This window comes from Rhineura floridana, chromosome 20 (genome assembly GCF_030035675.1).
Source record: "Rhineura floridana isolate rRhiFlo1 chromosome 20, rRhiFlo1.hap2, whole genome shotgun sequence".
NCBI classification, from domain to species: domain Eukaryota; kingdom Metazoa; phylum Chordata; class Lepidosauria; order Squamata; family Rhineuridae; genus Rhineura; species Rhineura floridana.
The window spans coordinates 5518283-5534780 of record NC_084499.1 but is presented as its reverse complement, the minus strand read 5'-3'; the positions used below and the strand labels follow the sequence as shown (position 1 = coordinate 5534780).

General features: G+C 47.0%; 1 protein-coding gene across 6 annotated transcripts in view; it reads left to right on the top strand.

Annotated features, from left to right (window-relative positions):
* The window catches only part of SPTAN1 (spectrin alpha, non-erythrocytic 1), a 91536-nt gene that overhangs the window by 70628 nt on the left and 4410 nt on the right, over positions 1 to 16498 (top strand). For 4 of the 6 annotated variants that reach the window (XM_061603672.1, XM_061603673.1, XM_061603671.1 and 1 more), the window contains 10 exons: positions 507 to 639; positions 974 to 1072; positions 1596 to 1755; positions 2714 to 2790; positions 2907 to 3116; positions 4431 to 4727; positions 5492 to 5604; positions 6989 to 7006; positions 9434 to 9496; positions 11177 to 11231. In XM_061603672.1, the coding sequence (XP_061459656.1) occupies positions 507 to 639; positions 974 to 1072; positions 1596 to 1755; positions 2714 to 2790; positions 2907 to 3116; positions 4431 to 4727; positions 5492 to 5604; positions 6989 to 7006; positions 9434 to 9496; positions 11177 to 11231 (1225 nt within the window). The remainder of the gene's footprint in view (positions 1 to 506; positions 640 to 973; positions 1073 to 1595; positions 1756 to 2713; positions 2791 to 2906; positions 3117 to 4430; positions 4728 to 5491; positions 5605 to 6988; positions 7007 to 9433; positions 9497 to 11176; positions 11232 to 16498) is intronic. The other 2 variants (XM_061603674.1, XM_061603675.1) reach the window with 1 other exon arrangement.

Below are 16498 nucleotides of genomic sequence, written 5' to 3'. Positions count from 1 at the left end.
AGAGCCCTGCTGGATCAGACCAAGCAAAGGGCCATCTAGTCCAGCATCCTGGTCCCTGCAGTGGCCAACCATGTTCCAGTGGGAAGTGAACAACCAGGACTTCAAGGCAGTTGATCTCCCCTGCTGCTGCCTTTGGCAACTCAAGTTTACTGATATACGGCCTCTGACTCTGGAGGTTCCATGCAGCTGTCATGACTAATAGACATGGATAGCTTTATCCTTCATGAATTGGTCCAATTCCCTTTTTTAAAAAAGCCATCTAAGCTAGAGGCCATCACCACATCATGTGGCAGAAAATTCTGTTTTAGCAGCTGTGTCTGCTACCATTCAGGGCAAAGAAAAACAGAATGTAGCAATGCTGAATGGATTTCAGATAGGCCTGCGGGCAGAATTTGCGTTTCTTTGCAGAGAAGGTGGCAAATGGGAAGAGGAAAAAATACATTGGAAATAGAGGATGAAGGCATAGGGAACAGCACTTAATTTCCCCCATGTTGCTTCTGTTCCAGGGGTCAGCGGCTAGAGGAATCTCTAGAGTATCAACAGTTTGTGGCTAATGTGGAAGAGGAAGAAGCCTGGATCAATGAGAAAATGACTCTGGTGGCCAGTGAGGACTATGGAGATACCCTTGCTGCTATCCAGGTGAGCAGGAGTTCAGTAGCCTTGTGGGCTGTAATACTTAATCAGTACTTCACAATTATATGTTGCCCTTCTCCAAGGAACTCAAGGTGGTTACATGCTTCTCCTCTGTCCCCATTTTATCCTCACAACAGCCCTGTGAGGTGGGTTAGGCTGAGACATAGCAACTGGCCTAATGTGACCCAGTAATCTTTGTAGCTGAGTGGGGATTTGAATGCAGGACTCCTTGACCTAAACCCAACACTCTGCCGCTACCCCACACTGGCCGTCCCGTGAAGGCCAGCCCTTAGGCACACCTCCCCAGTGGCCATATCTTGTCAACGTGCCTTCTTTGCAGGGCCTGCTGAAGAAGCACGAAGCGTTCGAGACGGATTTCACCGTGCACAAGGACAGAGTGAACGATGTCTGCACTAATGGCGAGGATCTCATTAAGAAGGTGAGCAGAGCAAAAGGGCCTTTTTGCAGGCTGCGCCCCAGCTGCTTGTCAGCAGAGAGCATTTGTGACGAGACCACTTGCAGAGCAGGGGATGCCCAAGGATGCCGCTCCTGCTGAGCTGTCAGTGGCCTCTCTAGGACGGAGTCTTTCCACCTTCCACTCATTCGTAGGGTTGTAACTCTTTGAGAAATTCAATATGAGGCACTCCGGGTGAGAGGCGGACAGCACCAATAGCATTAGTATTATCGATACTTTTGTTGTTATTTAAGGAGCCAGCTGGGTCTCTCTTTGCCAGTTGTTTTTAACACCTCTTACCTAATCCACAAGACACCTCTCTCTGTCTCATTTTCTCTCCTGGCCTGAAGGTGGCTGGTTTTCACAGGTGTTCCCATGTAGCTTTCAGACGCACATTTATCTAAAATCCCTTCCATCCTAAGGCAACAAATCATGATCCCAAGGGTCGGAGAAATGGCCCAGTTAAGAAAGGATTAACTTGCCGTTGTTGTTTTTTCTTCTTCTGCAGAACAATCACCACGAAGAGAACATCACTGCCAAGATGAGGAGCTTGAGGGGCAAGGTGGCTGACCTGGAAAGAGCAGCGGCCCAGAGAAAGGCCAAATTAGACGAGAACTCGGCCTTCCTCCAGTTCAACTGGAAAGCTGATGTGGTGGAGTCTTGGATAGGTAGGCGTTGCGTCTCCAGAGCAAGAGGAAGCAGAGAGACCCATCTTGGCTAGACCTTTTGCCTGTTGGCAGTGGAGAACGTCGTCTGCGAAGGATGACTCCTCCCACTGGACTCGACAGGCAGAGTCCAGTCCGACCCTGCCTGCAGACGGAAGAGTCCTTTTCATGCTCTTAAATTACCCTGTTTTTCTGGTGTATTTGTAGTGTGTTTGTGGCTGCGTCTGTTTCTCCTCTCCCTTTGTCTTTTTTCCGTGGTGTTTGGAGGTGTCTTTGTTCCCCTTTCTTTATCGCTCTTTGCCACAGTGTGTGTGCATGTGTGTCTTTTTCTTACCATTTGGGAGTCCCTTTCCCTCAGTTCCTTTGCCTTGTGATCTTGGGGGTTCTTTCAAGGGTTGCTCTGCGGAGAAAGCGTGTAGGTGGCTCGCCAGGTGTGCCTCGTGCCTCTCTGAGCCACAACTGCAAAAGTTGAAGAGATGTGGTGGCAGCCTCTGCAATTAATGGCTAGTGGTTTTGCAAACCCCAAGGAGTCCTGTCCAAAGAAGGAATCGAGGGAGATGGAGACACAGAAAGCTCGATGTGAAAATCAACTCCCTAAAAGCAAAAGGCACCTTGCTGTAGGCCTCCTCGGCCTCCTTTTATGTCATTTTATATAGAGAAACAGTTCCTGGTTTTGATGCATATGGAATCAGTGAAAACGTTTTTTCAAAAGACCAGTGCAATTTAACTCTACATTTCTGTTAAGATATAAAACACCTTTTTGATTATACAGAATATCCATCTGTATAATATACGTAACTGACAGCTTTGCTACCATATTCTAACTGTAATTATAATTCCCGTTGTTTTTTCTGTTTTTTTATATTAATAGTATTGCAGCAAAATAAAATAAAAACTGGTGTTTTTTTTTTTTTAAGGATGTGAACTCAGTGCTTTTTTCTCTGCCTTTTCTTCATTCTAGGGGAAAAAGAAAACAGCCTCAAGACGGATGACTATGGCCGAGACCTCTCTTCTGTGCAAACGCTCCTCACCAAACAGGTTGGTGACAGCTGTGGGTTTTGAGTATCCCAGCTTTGCAGCAGGAGGGGACTTGTTCCTGGGCTTACCTAACTGCAAGTAGCCTTACTTCGCGCTGTTCCTCTCCTGCTGTCTAGGAAACCTTTGATGCTGGACTCCAGGCTTTCCAGCAGGAAGGAATTGCCAGCATCACCACCTTGAAAGACCAGCTGCTGGCCGCCAAACACATCCAGTCCAAAGCCATCGAGGCCCGGCATGCCTCTCTCATGAAGCGCTGGAATCAGCTGCTGGCCAATTCCGCGGCCAGGAAGAAGAAACTTCTGGAGGCACAAGAGCATTTCCGGAAGGTGAGTGTGAACTTTGTAGAGCCCGTAATAAAGGACTGAGCCTGGCTAAGCCAGAGAACTTGCCTTACCTGTGGAACTCTCGGTCTACTTCTCCACTGGGCAATATTTGTCCTAAAGAGCTGATAGCTTGCTTTAAGGGTCCATTTCACAAGCAGAGTTGAGGAGAACATCTGAACGCATGTAAATAAAGCCTTCAAACATAAATCCCAGGCCACTGCTTTTTCCTCTGCTTCAGTGTTCTGAATCCTTCTTCCAAGAAGTATTACAGGGTGATTTTGGGGTGGTGGTGAGGGGGGATGGAGAGAAGTCTTGTCCTCCTTTGAAAGCCTGCTCTGCAAGGCTTCCTCCAGTTTGGCAAAGGCAATAGCTATCCCTAATTATAATTGGTGAAAGTGTGCTGAGGGTAACTGTTTCTGTGCACAGGACAGCCCTGCCAGGATGCCTAGTGAGGCAGAGCAGCTGTTGGGAGGACAGAGCTGTGTGTGCCATTTGGCTTGCCCTGCCCCCCCCCCGTGCTGCTAGCTGCTCTCAGGAGTGGTGGAGGGTGCTGTCCCATCACCAGTGTTGAAGTATGACTCGGCGGCCTGTCCAGTTAGACTGGGGGAACAGGGGCACTATCTTGTTTGTTGCCTGAGGCAGCGGAATTCCTTGAGCCAATACTGATCTCAAGGTTGTTTACAAATATATAAAAATAGTATAATAAAAAAACAAGACAAAGGTTCTTCAAACATTGGCAGTGGATCCACATGTCCTTGCTCCCTCATCCCCCAAAAGCTGGTGGGTGTGCTGCAAAAGCTGTTTATTGCTGTTGAGAAAATATGATGTCCACACCAACTGGAGATTCGGACCTGGTCTCTTGTGCATCTGCCCTCCAGTGCAGTAGAAGTAGCATTGACCCTCCTCTCCATTGGAATTGCGTGAGCTCTCAGCTCTTAGTAGATTTTTAAACCATTAAAAGCCACGGCACTCCACCCACCCACCCCCCTCCAAGTCAGCTCCATGATTTTTGAGAGCAGACTCTTCTGGTTTATCCTCGTCCCCTGGAAAGGATGGAACCAGGCTACCATTGAAAGGGTTGAGAGGATGGTGAGGGAAGCTGTACAACTCTAAGGGGAACTGCTCACCACATCCGCAGCCTACAGGGCTTGCATGAGCAGTGTCTTGGTGGCAGGGGAATTGCCCTTGAAAGCTTTTGGATATGTCCGTCTGAATAGGAGCAAATTGCTCTTTTTCACACATTCTCAAGTCCTGCATTGAGCAGCTTGAATTGCTTTCCTCTTGCCTCAGTTCCTGGATTATCATCTTCTCTCTTAGGTTGAAGACCTCTTCCTGACCTTTGCCAAGAAGGCCTCAGCCTTTAACAGCTGGTTTGAGAATGCTGAGGAGGATCTGACGGACCCCGTGCGCTGTAACTCACTGGAGGAGATCAAGGCGCTGCGCGAGGCTCATGACGCTTTCCGCTCCTCGCTCAGCTCTGCCCAGGCAGACTTTAACCAGTTAGCTGAGCTGGACCGCCAGATCAAGAGTTTCAGGGTTGCCTCCAACCCATACACCTGGTTCACGATGGAGGCCCTTGAGGAGACCTGGAGGAATCTGCAGAAAATAATCAAGGTAATTTGCATATTGTCTTTCCTCTTACTACCCCGTTCCTAAATTTCTTCTTGGGCAGCAAGTTTCCAATAAAATGGTACTAATACAATGAGAGGACAAGGAGGCAAAAATGGGCACAGAAGGTCGGCCTTAAAGCCGGGATGCGGCATGTGTGGTTCTTCAGTTGCTATTGGACTCCATCTCCCATCAGCCCCACCCAGCATACCCAGTGGCTGGGAGTTGTGGTCCAACAACATCTGAAAAGCCACAGGTTCCCCCTCCCTGCCTTGGTGGTGCTGCTGAGTCAGGAGAGGTTTGGGCTTGGTAGATAATACACTACCAGTCCTGAAGACCTAACACAGGTCGTCAATTGTTGGCTGTGAAAGAAAGAGATACTTGTTTTTATTTGGATATTTATTTAATTGAAAATACAGATAAGCTTGCAACAGAATCCACAATACTTCAAACCTCTTTGCTGTGCCAATGGAGTTTTTAATTAATTAATTTGGGGGTGAGGAACCTGCGGCCGTTCAGATGTTATTGGGCTCCCAATGGCCCCAGCAACCCGCATGGCCAGTGCTCAAGGTTGACAGGAGTTGGAGTCCAGAAACATCTGGAGGGCCCCAGGATTCCCACATCCCTGATCACATTAGATATTTATACCTCGCCCTTCAATAAAATATCCAGAGTTCCTGTGCCGGTTTTCTGGAGCAAGAGCAATAACTGGCCTGATTCTGTCCTGCCATCCCCTCTCCTCAATTGTCCAATGGCTCTTATTTTCTCAGGAACGTGAATTAGAACTGCAGAAGGAGCAGCGTAGGCAGGAGGAGAATGACAAGCTGCGCCAGGAGTTTGCTCAGCATGCAAACGCTTTCCACCAGTGGATTCAGGAGACCAGGTGCTGTCTCTCTCCCCCACCCCTCAATCTCTCTCTTTCCGAATTTGGACCAAACTCAGACCGAAGATGGTTTTGGAGGGGGGGAAACACCTCCCACCTAAGGCTAATTCCTCCTACATATTAAGTTGCAAGTAAGAGACGGATATTAGGGGCACTGGCCAGTGTAACACACTAGCTCAGGGATTCGGAACCTTTCTCAACTCAAGAGTTGCATTCCCTTGTGGACATAGGAAGGGGCAGAGGCAAAAAGAGGGTGGAGCAACAGACGCGACTCTTACCTTTGTGCAGTAGGCTACATTCCAGCCTACTGAAGTGAAGAGTGAAGAAATCTTTATTGTTCAAAGCCATAGGCCACCACAATTAAACAAATATAAGAAAATACAAAATACATATTTAAAAACAGATCATATTACAAGAAAACAGAATTCTTCAGCATAAACTGGAAGAGCAGCGGTACAATTCAAGTAAAATTCCCTCTCCTGGAAAATACCTTCACCCACCCCATATCTAAATGCATAGATGCTACTGTCAGCATGGCACTGGGGCACAGCCCACACACCCTGCGTGGTGTTTTAGATAGGCAGCTCGTACTTTTCCTGCAGCTAAAGCAAATTTTGCCACCTGAGTAGTAATAAATATGTCATTGCCTGCTAACAAGACACAGATCTGCTCCAGGGGAGTTCTATTAGACAAGGAGCTCAGCCACGCAGAATTCAGAGATTACTGCGCACAACCACATGCACATCTCTATTCAGGTAAGCAAGAGGCATCGTTGCCATTCAGGGACACCTTGCAGCCAGGCCGAAGCACTTGGGAAGGGTGTGGTGCAATGACAGGAAGTGTGATGGCCTGGGGAGAATCCTGAGGGCCGCTTTTGCTCCCAGAGCCTGAGGTTCCCTGCCCCTGTATTAGCTGGTGTTGGGTTTGGATACAGAACATGAACATTGTTGCCTGGCCATAAAATGCACTGCGTGGTCTTGGGAAAGCCATGTTTTAACTTATCTCACAGAGGAAGACGAGAAGATAAATGAAGGTAAATATCATAAGACACATTGTGTGCTGAAAAATGGAATAGAAATGGCATATAACTAGCAAGTGGTATTCCGGACTCTTCTCTGCTATTTTTTCTGTATGGATTCTAGGCTTTCATAAAAACGATGATGCATTTCTTCCTATAGTTCAAATTTTCTAAGAATTTAGAATTCAATGGGGATGAGATAGAAAGCATGAATTTGGGATCTGTTGGCTCAGATGCTGAAATATAAGAAGGATCTGCCTTTCCTAACACACATCCTCTTTGTTGTCTGCTCCCATCTCCACCCCACCCACCCCCTTTTTCCTCTTTTCTCCGGCGGCTTGATATTTGGACCATCCCGTTCTTCAGGACCTACCTGCTTGATGGGTTAGTAGAAAACTCTATTGTACCAAAAGCTCTTTGTATGTTCCTTCCTGCCACGGCTCTGCTTGTGATAACTGTGTTCTTGGAAGCCATTTTGTTTGGCCATCTGTGCCTGGCCTCTGCATGTGGTTATTGTCCCATCTCCTGTCAGATGCACAGAAAGTAGAACGCTGGTCACTGAAGCGGAAACAAAGACCATTTCTCTGGCAAAGAATGGAGACACCTCCATTCCAAAAAAATCCCTTTTGATCCTGTTAGCGCTGTGAGATCTGCAGTAGGACAGGAACTGTCTTCCCAACATATTATAGGTCCTTCTTGGTTGAGGGCACACTGCTCTTCTCTTAAGGAACATTTAAATCACACATTGGCTGTGAACCAGAATTTAAGTTTAAAGCAAGCTGATTCTAGAAAAATAGGAACCCGCTTTTACCCTTCAGGGTAAGACACGTTCAGCAAAATGCCCAATCCTGCCTCCTAATTCATCCTCTGTGTCACTCATGTTGACCCATGTAGCTCTCATGTGCATATGTTGAAAAAATTGTGGTTTAGAATCTAGGGGTTGCATCCATTTACGTTCTACTCACAGTTAGACCCATTGAAACTAATGGGCCTAAGTTAGTCATGTCAATGAGTCTACTCTGAGTAGGGCTAATGTTGGATGCAACCCTAAACGCTACCGTATGTTTGCCATGGGGAAGTTGCGGTAACTCTTCTCCTCTGAGCTGGCATGAAGACATTTGACTTCTTCAGCTTTCCAATACAAAATGACTTTGTTGCCCTTCCCCAGTAAGGGTGAAAGCAAGATGTTGGGTTGGTCATCCACTGTTGCCCAAAAGCCAAAGTGCCTGTAAGAGTCACGTGGTTCCAGTATAACAGCCAATACGGCTCCCAGCACCAGGCTTTGAGCTCCCCACCTCCAGTTCCCTGCTTTGCTTCTCAGTAGGCACAAACCACACGTGGTTCATACTTATGGTGTCCAGTCCTGGCTTGGAGGCAATGATTGTTTGCCCAAACTAAGAAGGGGTTGGGGGGTTGGGAGGAAAATTGGGAAGGAACATGCATGGCGAAAGCACAGCCCCAAAGGCCAAGCCATGGTTTGATCATTATGTCTGAACCAGGGTACTGTCACGTTACTTTTTCTGCTGGTGAGGCAGGAGGGGATAATAGTTCAGGAACCAGAGTATGGTTTTTGCTCCTGGAGCCAATGAAGCAGTTTTGTAGCCATGCCTAGGTGACATCTCCAATTAAACAGGTGCATAACTATTCACAAACACACGTCATGTCACCTGCTTTTTAAAAAAAGATTGGGGAGGAAAGAGTATTCATCTTGTGTGCCGGAGCACCAGCCTGACCAGCCAGATGCTTCTACTACATTTTTAAACCTACCAGCCTGGTACAAGCCCTGGATTGCATGCCTTGGGAAGGCTTAATCAACAGCATTTTTTTTCATTTGCCCTAAAGAGCTAAATCATCTTTGTTCTCCTGATAAAAGCCAGCCTCTAAGCCTTGGGTTCATCTAGACTCCACTAGCTTTTAATGGTGCGAGTGCTAGCTACTGCTTCATTTTTCTTTCTTTTTTGGGGGGCGAGAGTGGGCGCTGTTTATAAAGTGTACTGGGTGGGGCCAAGAACTTGATGGGAACCCATCTGGTAAAAAAACTGATGTGATCGCTAAAACTTGCCTTTCCTAGCTTATCAATTAATCGTTGCCTTTGATAACACAACAGAGTAAACTGACTGCTCAATTAGATAAAGCATGTTTTGATTCTCTGCCTGAAGTCGGGCATTAGCAGCTTTCAGTGTCTGTCTGGTGCCTTCTCTTTTTTGTTTTTCTGTATGTAGGAAACAGCTTAGATCCTAATGAGTGCTGGTTTATTTCCACCCCTTCATCTCATTTTTTTGAGAGCCAAAACAGACAACAATAAACCCCCAGAGGATGAATATGTTTCTGGGCTGTACCATTTCATACTGGAAGTGGGGGATGTTCTGCAACACAATACATCCCCTTCATCAGGGATGGGGAGCCTGTGTGGCCCTATAACTCCCCTCATTGTCCATGACCACCAGCCATGCTGGCTGAAGCTGATGGGAGCTGGAGTCCAGCGACATCTGGAGGGCTGCAGGTTCCTACAGCTCCCTAAGTTCATAAAGGGAATTTGCTGCATTCTGTCCCTGCCCACCTGAAACGTTTGCAGCCCATTAACTGGCCTGTGAGGTGGGTCTTCTGCTTGCTTGTGCCTTTTAGCAGAAGAGGTGGAAATTGCATTGCTGCTTGAGCTGCCCCTGCCCTGGAGGCTGACATTCCATCCTATAATTACTTGTGAACTGCTGCTTTGCGTGAGCTGGTACTGGCTGGAGCTGTGCCCCACTGTAGTGTGTGCTCTCCTTTTTTCCCATTTGGAATTTCACTTGGTTTCTTTTTTTTGAATAGCATAGCATATCGTCGTGTCATTCGTGTCTATCAGTATGAAGTTGGGGATGATCTGTCTGGAAGGTTTTTCTTCTTATTTTTCTTATCTCACTGTGTTTTTTTTCTGTTTTTTTTTAAACTGCGCACTCCTAATTCCAAAGGCTCGCTTTCCTTTTGACTAACTGTTACTACTGTGAGATGCTTTTGGCGGGGAAGGAGGGTTTTTTGTTGTTGTAATAGCACACCATTTCCTGGCCCAGAATATGCTTTTGATCTGTTAAACCTGCACTGAGTGTGAGCCTTAACCCTTTGGGAATGAGACTCGCCCATAAAATTCATGTATTTTCATTAATATAGAGTGGTTTTACAGCCAAAGCTAGTGTGAATGTCCGCCCCCTGGTGTTGTGGAGGGGCAGTGTTTGGTTGGGATGAGAAAAGACCCCCACCAAGTACTTACATTTCACAGGGGCACAAAGAAAGTGCAACTCACTTGGTGAGCCAAGACTTGCTGCTTGTACACAGATTGCCCATTGTGATTTTGCACCATAAATGTTTCTGGACAGAGGCTCTAAATAGTGTACAAAAAACTGCTGCCTCACTGTTGTTTAAGTGAATACCTGAGTGACTTTATTTGGCTAGTTAACGCTTCTGAATTTAACCAGGGCTTGCTTTTATTTTCTTACTCCCAATTCCCAAAGTTAATAGCAAGCCATGTCTTAGTTACATGGTTTTTGTTTTTTTAATGACCAATCTTTAAATTGCAGCTGAGCCTTGGGAGTCCTTTTCTTGTTCCATGGGAGTACCAGAGGGACATTTCTCTATAGGGTCACCCACTGTGAGGTGGTCTTTGACCAGCTGCTCCTGTAGATGAAGGCATGTTGGCCCTGGTTTAAAGGAATTGTGCCATGGGACTTTTTGGTGTTTCAAACAGAGCCAGTAGTTTTATGAAGGTTTTCCACACTTGTTCTCTGTGCAAAGCCTCGCTAGAGCTCCTGTCGTCCATTGGCAAGCCACGCTCATCTCAAGCAAATCACTTGTGGTTTGTGTGTGTCAGGCGCAGTTGGGCAGGTGAAGTTGCACTAGCAGGGATCTCACGCAGTCCACTGAGAAGTGAGCGCTTTGGATTTGGCATGAAGTGTTTTTTCTTATAGATTGCAGAATGGGGCTTGAAATTAACTATACAAAGCTGCCCAATGCAGCCATCTTAACAGCAGCAGCAAAAACCTGTTATATATTTAGGCAACAGCCAGTTTAAATTCTTAGCTTTTGCTCATTTAAAAAAAAAAACTGGCAGAAAAAGGCTTCAAGAAATGTTTGAGTTGATATTAGGGTAAATCTGTTGTATCAGTTAACTGACTGATGTGCATTACAGTTGTGGGACCACATTTCCAGGTAGCTTTTTGAGAATTAGTATAATTGTCTAGTATGTAATCCAATGAGATATGGATTGTAAACCACCCTAGGATAGATATTATGAAGGGTGGCATATAAATGCTCCAAATAATAAAGTAAATATTGAAATGGAGTGCAGGAAATACCACTGGTGGAGTGCTTTTACCTAAAAAATTCTACCTGTGATAGTGGTGGTTCAACGGATTATCTTTTCTGGGAGTGTTTCTTAGGGAGAGAAAAAGATCCTCCCAACCTCTTACAGGAACCAGATGAAATTGCACTGCAAGGGAATGGTGTTAATTTCGAGCCTCATCTGTTTGCTTTTCTTCTTCTGGTTATTGAGCCCCCCCTCACTGTAACTCTTGTCTTTAGGTCTTGTATGGTGGAAGAATCAGGAACTCTGGAGTCACAGCTCGAAGCAACTAAAGTATGTACTTTTTTCTCTCTCTCACTGGAGTCAAACGAGGGAGTTTGGGAAAGATTAATTCCCTGTCCAGGGGCCTTAAAAGGAAAGCCAGAAAAGAGTTATTGCTGGTCTATGGCCAGGCTATGTGGTATATGCAAGAATTTGGGGATGATGGGAATCTGGGAGTTGTATTCAACTACGTGTGGTATTCAATGTTAGTCGTACTTGGAGTAGACCTATTGAAATTAATGGGCATGACCGTCTTACGTTAATTTTAATGGGTTTACTCTGAGTAGGACTCTAGATGAGCTGGAAGGGATTTTCTGTAATTGAACTTTTTTCTTTGAAGAGCTGTCCCTCATTCTCGATTGCACAGATGGGGAACCTGTGTTCATCCAGGGGTTGCTGGAGTACAACTCCCAGCCTCCCTGACCATTGGTTTTGCTGGCTGGGGCTGATGGGAGTTAGGAGTCCCACAATAGCTGGAGGGTCACAGGTTCCCCGTTCTTGCTGTATTGTATTTACCTCTGTTAAAGACAAAAGTAATAATCCAGAAAGGGCTTGGTATCATCTGGATGTTCCTCTTGTGCTTGTTTTCAGGGTGAAGGGCAGGGGTGTAGTCATCTGGGATCTGGGGTGGTGGTGTCTTAGACCCTTTACTTTTTGGGGAGCCAGGTCCCAGCAGGGTCCCTATTTCTCCACCATCCTACGACCCAATCAGCACAAAAAGGGAGTGTGTTAGTCACAGAGAAGAGTCCCAATGAATATCAGTGGCAAGCAAGCCTTTATTAGTTCCTACTTCGTCAAGACAAGACTTGTGGAGAGAATTCTGTAATTGCAGAAGACGAGAAAATGAATCCTGATTATAGCATCCCATCTACATCATCAGGCAGTTTGGTAACAGCAGAAGAGAAATATGTAGACACTGCATCCAGTCATTCAAGCAACATCTCTGAAAATGAGAAAGGCCCTTCAAATGGTGACCATGATAAAAGTAGCACAAAGCAGTATTCAAGTCTGGCTGTAATTTCAGAAGGGAACATTCTTGTGGCTATTATGAAGGGACCCTGCACTTCTGAATTGGCCACTACACTACTGGTGAAAGGTAGAGTTTTAGCCCTGGAAAGTCCAGGCAGAATGTGCAATTAAATATATTATTCATGTGATGATTACTACCATTTATTTATTACTGTTTGTGAGAAGTATTTACAATCTGCTTGTCCCAGGGCGGAAATATACATAATCTAAACCATGAATTAATAAGATTAAAATGGAATAAAACACAATACAGAATGCAGTTACAAATAAAAGGTACGGTTGGACTTACCGTGAACGGTGTTTCTTCATGGATGCCATGAGGTCTCCACGTGGGTTATAGTCCCCAATCAGCTCGAGACAGGAACCTGTCATAATTTTTTCTTGGCTCCTCCCCTTCTTACTGAGGTGATGCCAGTTCTCTTTCTTGACCAGCTCGGAACTTCACCTCAGTGTAACATAGAAAGAACAAATCAGAAGATATAACAACAGAATAAGAGCAGATAACACAGATTGCAGATAGATTTCCCAGCCCCTCATAGGGAGGGTCGTGGAGACCTCATGGCATCCATGAAGAAACACCGTTCACGGTAAGTCCAACCGTACCTTCTTTCATGGATGCCAGTGAGGTCTCCACGTGGGACGTACCAAAGCTCGGCCATAGGGTGGGTCTATTGAGGAAGAACCTGCTGGAGAACCCTACGACCGAATGCAGCCTCCGCAGATGCGTATAAGTCCATTTTGTAGTGTTGGGTAAATGACGAAGGTGAGGCCCAAGTTGCTGCCCTGCAGATCTCCTCCAATGGGGCATTAGCTGAAAAGGCCGCTGTTGTGGCTGCCGCTCTAGTGGAATGCGCCGTGATTCCCTGTGGCACGGGTTTACTGAGTGATCTGTAGGCTAAGGAAATACATGCCTTTAGCCATCTAGCTATAGTTGATTTTGACACCTTGTGGCCTAGAGTCGGAGGATGGAATGATACCAGCAGAGATTCCGATCTACGGAATTGAGCTGTCCTATTGATGTATACCTTCAACGCCCTCCTCACATCGAGGGAGTGCCATGCCCTTTCCATGGGGTGTTTAGGATTTGGGCAGAACGTGGGCAGCACAATCTCCTGTTGCAGGTGAAACTGAGACCTGACCTTTGGTATGAAGCTAGGGTCGATCCTCAGTACAACTCTATTGTTATGGAAAATGCAGAGGTGTTTTTGCACTGATAGAGCCTGAATCTCTGATATCCTGCGTGCTGACGTGATTGCTATGAGGAACGTGACTTTGAAGGTGAGTATTCGCAAAGGAACCGTCTGCAGGGGTTCGAATGGAGATTTCTGTAGTGCAGTCAACACTGTATGGAGGTGCCATGAAGAAAATCTGTGCACTACCGGAGGGCTGATAACGGTTGCTCCTCTTAGAAATCTCTTGAGCAGCGAATGTGACACTGGAGAGACCCCTTCGTCTAAAGATAGAACGGATGCAAGCGCCGATAGCTGACGTTTGAGGGTGTTAGGACGTAGATCCTGGTGGAGGCCGTCCTGGAGGAACTGCAGGATATGTGGTGCGGATGCCGTAATAGGATTGGTGTCATGCGCTGTACACCAACGCAGGAAAGCTGCCCAAGTGGATTGGTATATCCTGAGCGTAGATGGCCTACGTGACGCCAGGATAGTTGCTGTCGCATCAGGTGAAATATTTAATGCTAACAGCCTGCTCCGTTCAACCTCCAGGCGACTAGCTGAAGCCAGGCTGGGTCTGGGTGGAGGACCGGTCCCTGATGTAACAGGTCGTGTCGATTTGGAAGTGGAAGGGGGGTTCTGACAGACAGCTGGACTAGGTCTGCAAACCACAGTCTTCTCGGCCAGTATGGGGCTATTAGGACCACCTGCGCCTCTTCCCTCCTGATCTTGTTGAGGACTCTGGCGAGGAGAGGAGTTGGTGGAAACGCATACAGTAGGAGCTGTGGCCAACTCGCTGTCTGTGCATCTATCTGTTCCGCCCCACGCATGTGGAATCTTGCAAAATATCGAGGGATCTGATAGTTTGTGTCCGAGGCAAAGAGGTCCACCTCTAATTTTCCGAAGTGTTGTTGAACCATCAGGAAGACGCTTCTGTTGAGTGCCCATTCCCCTGGGAATATCTGACATCTGCTGAGCCAATCCGCCTGATCGTTCATTGCTCCCTGCAGGTATTCCGCCGATACAGATGTAAGGCGCTGCTCTGCCCAGGACAGCATAGCTATTGCTTCTCCGCTGAGGAGCTTGGATCGGGTCCCTCCTTGTCTCATTATGTATGATCTGGTCGAGGTGTTGTCTGTTTTGATCAATACATCGGGGTAGTGAAGACTGGGAAAGAAATGCTTCAGCGCCAAGTGAGCTGCCCTCAGTTCCAGCCAGTTGATGGGCCTGGCTGTCTCTGGTGGACTCCAACGTCCTTGTACAAAGAGATCCATATAATGAGCCCCCCAGCCCCAGAGGCTGGCATCTGAAGTAATTATTGCGCGAGGCGGGTCCTGTATCGGGATCCCCCTGGACAAATTCGAGTCCCGATGCCACCAGGTGAGAGACTGACGCACTTTGTGTGGTAAGGCAATCACACGGTGTCGCCTCGAGGCGATGTCTCTCTGGAACTTGATCAGAAGATGTTGAAGAGGACGTGAATGAAGTCTGGCCCATGGTGTAACTGCTATAGATGATGCCATCATCCCGAGCAGTTTTGCCAGGCACATCAAGTCTGATTTCGTTTGGTCGCGTATGGAGCGTGCTAGGTCTGTGATGACCCGGATTCGTTGTGGCGCCAGCGTTATAGTTTGAGCAAGGGTGTCTATCACCGTGCCCAGGTGTATAAGTGATTGCGTGGGGTAGAGGTGACTCTTTTGAACGTTCACTAAAAAACCGTGGTTTTGTAGGAAACTGAGTGTAAGATTTAAGTCTTTGTTTGCCTGGGTAAACGACTGAGACCTGAGAAGTAGGTCGTCCAGATAAGGGGAGAGGTGCACCCCTTTCAGACGTAGGCCTGAGAGTGCTGCTGCCAGCACCTTGGTGAAGATCCTGGGTGCCGTGGCAAGTCCGAATGGCAGGGCTTTGTATTGAAAGTGTTTCTTGTCGTATGTGAACCTGAGCAACCTTCTGTGCGTGGGGTGAATTGGAATGTGCAGGTAGGCCTCCTTGAGGTCTATGGGTTGGAGTGCCTCTCTGATTGAAGCTATAGTTTCCATCTGGAAAGTCCTGCGTTTCAGGAACTGGTTGACAAACCTGAGGTCGAGCACCCCCCTGAATGAACTGTCCTTTTTTGCCACCAAAAAGAAGAGGGAGTACACTCCTGAGAACCGTTCGTCCATGGGGATGGGTTCTATAGCTGAGATTTGTAGAAGGTGCTCTTATTTCTGCTAGGAATGTTCCGTGTTTTTGTAGTGATGTCGGTCTGTGTGAGAAGACGAAACGTGGGGGTGGATACTGATGTAACTCCAGTCTGTACCCGTCTTTGATAATGCTCAGGACCCATTTGTCTTTTGTTGTTGTCTGCCATTGGTTTAGGAAGTAATTGAGTCGACCTCCGACAGGTATAGAGTCAGAAACGTTGTTGTGGTTGATGCTGCTGCCTAGTCTGGTAGGACTGCTGTCTATTCTGGTGGAATCTCTGTGGAGGCTTCTGGTTTTGCCAGGGAAAACGGGAGCCTCTAAAATCCCTCTGTCTGTTGCTGAAGAAGGGCCTTGAGCCACGAAAGGAACGCGTCTGGAAAGTGGAAGTATAGCGTCGGAATGGCTTTCTTTCCTCTTTCCCCTGTGAGGGCATAACTTTCTTTTTACCCTTATTGTCCACCAATACCTCCGCCAGATTGTCTTCCCCAAATAATTTCCCACCTGTATATTTAGCCGTGGCTAGATTAAATCTGGATGCATTGTCCGCATCCCAATGTGAAAGCCATACTAGGCGCCTGGCTACCACTGCCGTGGCCATAGCCCTGGCTGCAAATTGTGAGGAATCCATAGTAGCGTCTGCTATGAAGGCCATGCAGCGTGAGAGTTTTAAAATGGACTTTCGTAACTTGGAGACCTCCAGCTCCTGATTTTGGGCTAGGTCCTCAATCCACAGCAGTGATGCCCTAGAGAATACTGAAGCTGCCACAGAGGCTCTTATGGACATAGCCGTCGCTTCATGTACCCGCTTAAGTGCTAGATCTGACTTGCGCTGTATGGGATCTTTGAGATGAGCATCCCCATCCCGTGGCAAGATCGAATGTGACAGGAGCGCAGTAA